The sequence below is a fragment of the Eurytemora carolleeae genome, unplaced genomic scaffold (assembly GCF_000591075.1).
Source record: "Eurytemora carolleeae unplaced genomic scaffold, Eaff_2.0 scaffold755, whole genome shotgun sequence".
In the NCBI taxonomy this organism is placed as follows: domain Eukaryota; kingdom Metazoa; phylum Arthropoda; class Copepoda; order Calanoida; family Temoridae; genus Eurytemora; species Eurytemora carolleeae.
Window position 1 is genome coordinate 162,116 of NW_019396643.1, and position 8,806 is coordinate 170,921.

The 8,806-nt window shown below is 33.8% G+C and overlaps 1 protein-coding gene across 1 annotated transcript in view; it reads left to right on the forward strand.

Moving 5' to 3' along the window:
- The window catches only part of LOC111706769 (sodium channel protein 60E), a gene marked incomplete at its 3' end in the record, with an annotated part of 89,511 nt that extends 84,779 nt beyond the window's left edge, over positions 1 to 4,732 (forward strand). The window contains exons 34-38 of the mRNA XM_023479705.1: positions 1,021 to 1,210; positions 3,139 to 3,255; positions 3,334 to 3,467; positions 3,953 to 4,082; positions 4,369 to 4,732. Of these exons, the coding sequence (XP_023335473.1) occupies positions 1,021 to 1,210; positions 3,139 to 3,255; positions 3,334 to 3,467; positions 3,953 to 4,082; positions 4,369 to 4,732 (935 nt within the window). The remainder of the gene's footprint in view (positions 1 to 1,020; positions 1,211 to 3,138; positions 3,256 to 3,333; positions 3,468 to 3,952; positions 4,083 to 4,368) is intronic.
- Positions 4,733 to 8,806: the final 4,074 nt, after the last annotated feature.

Sequence of the window (8,806 nt, forward strand, 5' to 3'; positions counted from 1 at the left end):
CTACTCATCATTTCCCATCCTTCCCATCCTTCTCATGCTTCCCACCCTTCTCATGCTTCCCATCCTTCCCACCCTTCTCATGCTTCCCACCCTTCTCATGCTTCCCACCCTTCTCATGCTTCCCACCCTTCTCATGCTTTGCATACTTCTCAGCCTTCTCATGCTTCCCACCCTTCTCATGCTTCGCATCCTTCTCAGCCTTCTCATGCTTCTCACCCTTCTTATGCTTCGCATCCTTCTCATGCTTCTCATGCTTCGCATCCTTCTCATGCTTCTCATCTTTCTCATGCTTCTCATCCTTCTCATGCTTCTCATCCTTCTCATGCTTCTCATCCTTCTCATGTTTCTTATCCTTCTCATGTTTCCAATCCGTCTAGTCCTTCTAATCATAGACGTCATTTTAATCTGTCTAATTCTTGTAATTTTTCCAGTGCAACTAATAAGCTCTAGTTCTACAATTCATAATTTTTATATTTACTATTTAAACCCGCCTTATTCACGAGACAAATTAAAAACAGGTTATCAACAACCTTACACGAACCTACACACTCTCTCAACAACCTTACACGAACCTACACACTCTCTCAACAACCTTACACGAACCTACACACTCTCTCAACAACCTTACACTAACCTACACACTCTCTCAACAACCTTACACGAACCTACACACTCTCTCTAAACCTCTAAATAACATGAGAAGAAAAGAATGATTCACTCTTTATTTACCAGGAAATTGTCAATAACGTGGATAAACTCTGCCAATTTATACTCAATACCCCCCCCCCTCATGCACTCAGTTTTATCCTTCTCTACAGGGCACCAAGCCTTTTTCTTTCTTTTTAAATTCTCTTTTCCCGGCGACTTTTTCTTTGAGTTTGCGACTGTCTGTATGACAAAGGGAAGAAAAGCGGGTAAAAATTTCTATATTGCAAATTCCCAAGGTTGCCGCATAAATAAAAATCCTTGAAATCTTGAAACTATTCAATGAATTCAATCATCCAATAAACGTAATTTTTTTTTCAGTTTATCTTTGTGCTTCGAGGATATCAACCTGCAGGACAACGAGGAACTCAAGTTTATCTTGAAGATCGTGAACCTCGTGTTTGCTGTTCTCTTCACCGTCGAGATGTTCCTCAAGTGGGTCGCCTTCGGACTCTTCAGATACTTCTCTAGCGTGTGGACTTGTCTCGACTTCGTCATTGTTTGCGTAAGTTTTTTTATTCACTACAAGCTAAAGTTCCCAGCCTTGCCTGTGAAAGTTTAAAAATATTTTTTATTAATCGGATTGGAAGAAAATTTTCTTAGAATTTTTTAGCCTACGTTACCCCCAGGGTTAAATGTTCATTTGTCCAGTATAACGTAACAATAAGTCGAATATATTGAGCATTGTAAGTCAAATAAATGATCACTCCCCCCCCCCCTTCTTATAAAATATAATTGAATTTCTTGAACATGTAATGGCAACAAAAATGTAAAAATGTTTGATTGAATTGAATGAGAAGTTTGAAGGTGTAATACTTTACCCACTTTATAGTAGTTGGTTTGAGGTTATTGGAGGGAACATTACCAAGGCTAATCACCTTAGTACATTTTATACAGGGAGACCTATAATGGAACAGGTTTTTTAGACGACCTTTAAATCATGATAATCAAAGATCAAAGGTTCAGGGTTTATCATTCTGTGGCTATCATCCTGGGTTGATTTTTACATTTTGGACCATTTTGAAAATATGCGTAGAATTTCTGATCGCTTGATACATATAATCTACAGGTTTATGCTTGCTATACAATGACATATAATTGTACAAAATTGTACTGAACCTTGAATTTGATAAACATATTTGTAGAGTCGTCAATAAAAACTAATTTTGAGTAAACCTGTATTATAAAATGAAGCAAGCAATTCGTTACTGAGAATTAAATCTAAGTATCGATTGAACTGAATCTGAGTATTAATAGTACTTGAGAACTGAATCTGAGTATTGATAGTACTTGAGAACTGAATCTGAGTGTTGATAGTGGTTGAGAACTGAATCTGAGTATTGCTAGTACTTAAGAACTGAATCTTGATAAATTGATAGTATACTTGAGAACTGAATCTAAGTATTGATCGTATACTTGAGGACTTGAATCTGAGTATTGATAGTATACTTGAGAACTGAATTTGAGTATTGATAGTATACCTGAGAACTGAATCTGAGTATTAATATTATACTTGAGAACTGAATCTGAGTATTGATAGTATACTTGAGAACTGAATCTGAGTATTGATAGTATACTGATAGTATACCTGACAACTGAATCTGAGCATTAATAGTATACTTGAGAACTGAATCATCTGAGTATTGATAGTATATTTGAGAACTGAATCTGAGTATTGATAGTATACTTGAGAACTGAACCTGAGTATTGATAGTATACTTGAGAACTGAATCTGAGTATTGATAGTATACCTGACAACTGAATCTGAGCATTAATAGTATACTTGAGAACTGAATCTGAGTATTGATAGTATACCTGACAACTGAATCTGAGTATTGATAGTATACCTGACAACTGAATCTGAGTATTGATAGTATACCTAACAACTGAATCTGAGCATTGATAGTATACTTGAGAACTGAATCTGAGTGTTAATATTATACTTGAGTACTGAATCTGAGTATTGATAGTATACTTGAGAACTGAATCTGAGTATTGATAGTATACCTAACAACTGAATCTGAGCATTAATAGTATACTTGAGAACTGAATCTGAGTATTGCAAGTATTGAAAGCATCTAAGAAAGTTTTCAAGTTTACAGCAAACTCTGTTGTTTGTGTTCGTAATTTAAACTCTATTGTTTTGGAGGAAATCTGCGGAGTCTAAACCTTATATCCCTTTTGCTGAACTTAAGCTATACAAGCTTCACTTAAGAGTGAATACGTTTTTAAAACAAACAATTAAGTATTCTAAGGACCAATGAGCTTGATTGTAATTTGAAAATATTAAACCAAATATGTCACAGAAGACAGTAAAGACAGTATTAAATAAAAGTATCATTAAGATATTGTTAAACATTTTTGTAGAGATAATAATACGTGACGTAATTGCTTATGATTCAATTTCAATTAAATGAAATTCTCCTGGTCTAGGTATCTGTGATCAGCCTGATGGTTGAGGGAAACTCAAACCTCACCGCGTTCAGGTCTCTTAGAACCTTGAGAGCACTCCGACCTCTCAGAGCAATCTCTAGGTGGCAGGGAATGAAGGTATCTTATTTATTTTTAAAAGTAACAAACCACTTTTTCCTCGATTTGGAAACTCCTACTCCTACTCCTACTATATAGATTGTTGTGAATGCCCTGATGTACGCTATCCCGTCTATCTTTAACGTGCTGTTGGTGTGCCTGGTGTTCTGGTTGATATTCTCTATTATGGGAGTTCAGTTCTTTGGAGGAAAATTCTACAAATGTCTGGACGGGTAAGTATTCTGAAACTTTAGAAACTAGCAATATACGTCTAGCTGAGTCTTTATTTTAAAGTTCCATCAAACGTTCTCAACGATACCCTGTCGATCTTATTGGAAATATCAATTTCAAAAAACCTAAGTTACTGGATGTATTTAATAAAGCAAATCATGAATGTTAAAAGAGTACTAAATCGTTTATGTACCATTTCTTCTATTCTATTCTATTCTATTTTTTAGTCTATTCTGTTTTATTCTATTATATTCTATTCTATCCTATTCTGTTCTATTCTATTCTATTCTATTCTATTCTATTCTATTCTATTCTATTCTATTCTATTCTATTCTATTCTATTCTATTCTATTCTATTCTATTCTATCCTATTCTATTCTATTCTATCCTATTTTATTCTATTCTATTCTATTCTATTCTATCCTAATCTATCCTATTCTATCCTATTCTATCCTATTCTATTCTATTCTATTCTATTCTATCCTAGGAACGGTGAGCTACTAGCGACCTCTATAGTGAATGACCGATGGGAGTGTGCTGAGAAAAACTATACATGGGTCAACTCTAAAATCACATTTGACCATGTTGGTCACGCTTATCTCGCCTTATTCCAAGTGGTTAGTTAATCTATATATAGTTGGTCACACCTACCTCCCTTAACTACCCCTTTAAATTAGTTATTTACTTAGTTATGCCTTCATTCTGATTTGCTTTGAAGTATGGAAAGTTTCACGGCCTATGCACATCAATATTATTGACCAAATTAAAAAATCAAAAAACTTTTAAAATTTAAAGGAAAAACTGCATTAAATAAAACAAAAAATATTCTTTTCATAAGCTGGGAAGTGTGAATAAATTTGATAAAAATCTATTTTTATTTTTTTTAATTTTCTTTGTTCTCAGGCAACGTTTGAAGGATGGATTGAGATAATGGCGGATGCAGTTGATGCCCGTGAGGTGGATCTTCAACCTGAGCGCGAAGCGTCCTTATACAACTACTTCTACTTCGTGATATTCATCGTGTGCGGGTCCTTCTTCACCCTCAACCTGTTCATCGGGGTCATCATTGACAACTTCAACATGCTCAAGAAGAAGGTTATTATTATTATTATTAATCCCCAGTACGAGGGTGGTGTTCTTGAAATGTTCCTAACAGAATCTCAAAAACATTACTACACTGCAATGAAAAAATTAGGAAGAAAGAAACCTCAAAAAGTTATCAAACGTCCTCAGAACCCCTATCATGCATTATTCTACGACATATCAGGTACAGTTTATAATGTAGAGGGCAGACAACTTAAATGATTTAATTTTATCCTTTGATAGATGTTGATAGTTTAGTAGATGTCCAGATATAAAGTTTGGTAGATGGATAGATGGATAGAAGGATAGTTTAGGAAATGGGTAGATGGATAGTTTGATAGATGGTTAAATAGATAGTTTAGTGGATGGGTAGACATAGATAGTTTAGTAAATGAATTTAGTTTAGTATGTGGATAGATGGATAGTTAAGTAGATGGGAAGATGAATAGTTTAGTAGATGGGAAGATGAATAGTTTAGTAGATGGATAAATGACAAGATAGATAGTTTAGTAGACAGACAGATGGATATTTTAGAAGACGCAGATGGATATTTTAGAAGACGGACAGATGGATGGATAGTTTAGTAGACAGACAGATGGATATTTTAGAAGACGGACAGATGGATAGTTTAGTAGACATACAGATGGATAGTTTAGTAGATTGATAGATGGATAGATAGTTTAGTAGATGTGTAGATAGCAAAGTATTAGCAATGAAACAATATTGATAAAAGTTTGATGCTTACTCAGCAATATTTACTTTGAACAGTAAAATACCAGAACCTGACTTATTTGATAATAATTTATCCAAACTTTTCCCATTCCTGATCTTTTACTTTCTCATACCTGATCCTATACTTTCTCATACCTGATCCTTTACTTTCTCATACCTGATCCTTTACTTTCTCATACCTGATCCTTTACTTTCTCATTCCTGATTCTTTACTTTCTCATTCCTGATCCTACACTTTCTCACTCCTGATCCTTTACTTTCTCATTCCTGATCCTTTACTTTCTCATACCTGATTCTTTACTTTCTCATACCTGATCTTTTACTCTCTCATACCTGATCCTTTACTTTCTCATTCCTGATCCTTTACTTTCTCATTCCTGATCCTATACTTTCTCACTCCTAATCCTATACTTTCTTCTTTCTAATTATATACTTTCTCATTCCTGATCCTATACTTTCTCCTTTCTAATTCTATACTTTCTTCTTTCTAATTCTATACTTTCTCACTCATGATCCTTATACTTTATCATTTTTGATCCTTTACTTTCTCATTCATGATCCTATACTTTCTCATTCCTGATACTATATTTTCTTCTTCCTGATCCTATACTTTCTCATACCTGATCCTATACTTTCTCCTTTCTAATTCTATACTTTCTCACTCCTGATCCTATACTTTCTCATTCCTGATCCTATGCTTTCTTCTTTCTAATTCTATATTTTCTCCTTTCTAATTATATACTTTCTCACTCATGATCCTTATACTTTCTCATTCCTGATCCTTTACTTTCTCATTCATGATCCTATACTTTCTTATTCCTGATACTATATTTTCTTCTTCCTGATCCTATACTTTCAAATTCCTGATCCTATACTTTCTCCTTTCTAATTCTATACTTTCTCACTCCTGATCCTTTACTTTCTCATTCCTGATCCTTTACTTTCTCAAACCTGATCCTTTACTTTCTCATACCTGATCTTTTACTCTCTCATACCTGATCCTTTACTTTCTCATTCCTAATCTTTTACTTTCTCATTCCTGATCCTATACTTTCTCCTTTCTAATTATGTACTTTCTCTTACCTGATCCAATACTTTTTCCTTTCTAATTCTAAACTTTCTCACTCCTGATCCTATACTTTCTCCTTTCTAATTATATACTTTCTCATTCCTGATCCTATACTTTCTCCTTTCTAATTCTATACTTTCTTCTTTCTAATTCTATACTTTCTCACTCATGATCCTTATACTTTATCATTTTTGATCCTTTACTTTCTCATTCATGATCCTATACTTTCTCATTCCTGATACTATATTTTCTTCTTCCTGATCCTATACTTTCAAATTCCTGATCCTATACTTTCTCATTCCTGATCCTATACTTTCTCATTCATGATCCTTTACTTCTCATTCGAGATCCTATTCTTTCTCATTCCTGATCCTATACTTTCTCCTTCCTGATATACTTTCTCATTCATGATCCTATACTTTCTCATTCCTGATCCGTTACTTTCTCATTCCTGATCCGTTACTTTCTTATTCCTGATCCTATACTTTCTCCTTTCTAATTCTATACTTTCTCATGCATGATCCTTATACTTTCTCATTCATGATCCTATACTTTCTTTTTCCTGATCCTATACTTTCTCCTTTCTAATTCTATACTTTCTCATTCCTGATCCTATACTTTGTCATTCCTGATCCGTTACTTTCTCATTCTTGATCCTATACTTTCTCCTTTCTAATTCTATACTTTCTCATTCATGATCCTTATACTTTCTCAATCCAACTTTACTTTCTCATTCATGACCCTTTGCTTTCTTATTCCTGATACTATATTTTCTCCTTCCTGATCCTATACTTTCAAATTCCTGATCCTATACTTTCTCATTCCTGGTACTTTACTTTTCATTCGAGATCCTATTCTTTCGCATTCCTGATCCTATACTTTCTCATTCATGATATAATTTCTCATTCCTGATCCTATACTTTCTCATACCTGATCCTTTACGTTCTCATTTCAAGCTCCTGGTACCCAACCTAACCTATGTACTTCTAAACTTTTTTTTTCGTAGAATCATGACATTATCACTGAGCCTTGACACCTTTTCTTTTTCGTAGAATCATGACATTATTCCTGAGCCTTGACACTTTTTCTTTTTCGTAGAATCATGACATTATCCCTGAGCCTGGACACCTTTTCTTTTTCGTAGAATCATGACATTATCCCTGAGCCTGGACACCTTTTCTTTTTCGTAGAATCATGACATTATCCCTGAGCCTGGATACCTTTTCTTTTTCGTAGAATCATGACATTATCCCTGAGCCTGGACNCTTAAACATTAGTGATATTATAAACAAATTTAGTTCTCAAGATGTCGGATACAGATATTTCGTTTTCTTGGAATGATTTTAGGTAGTTAGTGCTAGGTTGTAGGTTGCTCAGGGTTCTCTTCTGCATTATTTAGATATCGAATTTTTCTTAATCCGCTTTGGTGATCTCGATGGTGAAAGGGTTTTAGTTTTTTTTCTAAATCAAATTAGATTCATTGCTCTATAAACTGACCTAGTGGTAACCGAGCTAATGGGTTTAAGATCAAATGGCTCAAACCACTGATAAACAGCTCAAAATTACTGTTTTTATAAATTTTTGTCTTCACCCAAACTAATTTGAAAAAAAACGTATCTCAGGCCATGTCAAGCAAAGGTACCATAGTTCGGTTAATAAAGTACCTACAATTCTATCTTTCTATCAACCTTTTTCTATCCATTCCATATATATATATATATATATTTATAAATATATATATATAAATTTATATATATATATATATTTAGCCCTTGTCTATGTATATAATGAGAGAAAAAATATGTAAATAATATAGCACTAAAACAATGATAAAAGATAAGAGAAACTGAGTTCTTTCAAGAAACTTAAGTTTGATAATCTCTATATTTTTGCAACCTGATATTTAAACCTTCGATTCTCAAAAATTAGACTCTTTGATCTTACCGATTTCTTAGTTTAAAATGTCAAAGGCCTGCGATCCTTTGATATCAGGTTGTAAAGATATAGGGATTAGAAAAACGGAGTTAGCCATAAGAACTTGAAGAGGTTACTTTGATTAACATTTTAAAAATCCTGACCAGCCAGAAACCCGTGCCCGATGAAAGAAATAAAAATACCACAATAAGACAAATATTTATACATGAATTTCATCTAGTATCTATAAATAAAAAGTTGAAATCTCTGTTTCTTTGTTTGTTGGTTTGGATGTCAGATCATAATTAAAGAACCCCTTGACCGATTTGATTCAAATTTTGATTGGGGAACTTGAGAGGCCCAAACTGGAATGTTCTTAGCTTGGTTTTAATAGCTAAAATTGTAATTTACGACCAAGCGCGGGTAAACGGCTTGAGTAACCATGAGAACCCGTGTTTGTATAAAAAGCCTTTTTTTTTCAAAAAAAAGGTTCAGACCTTTTAAAAATTAGTAAAAACGGTAGTAAATCGAATAAATCCAGTG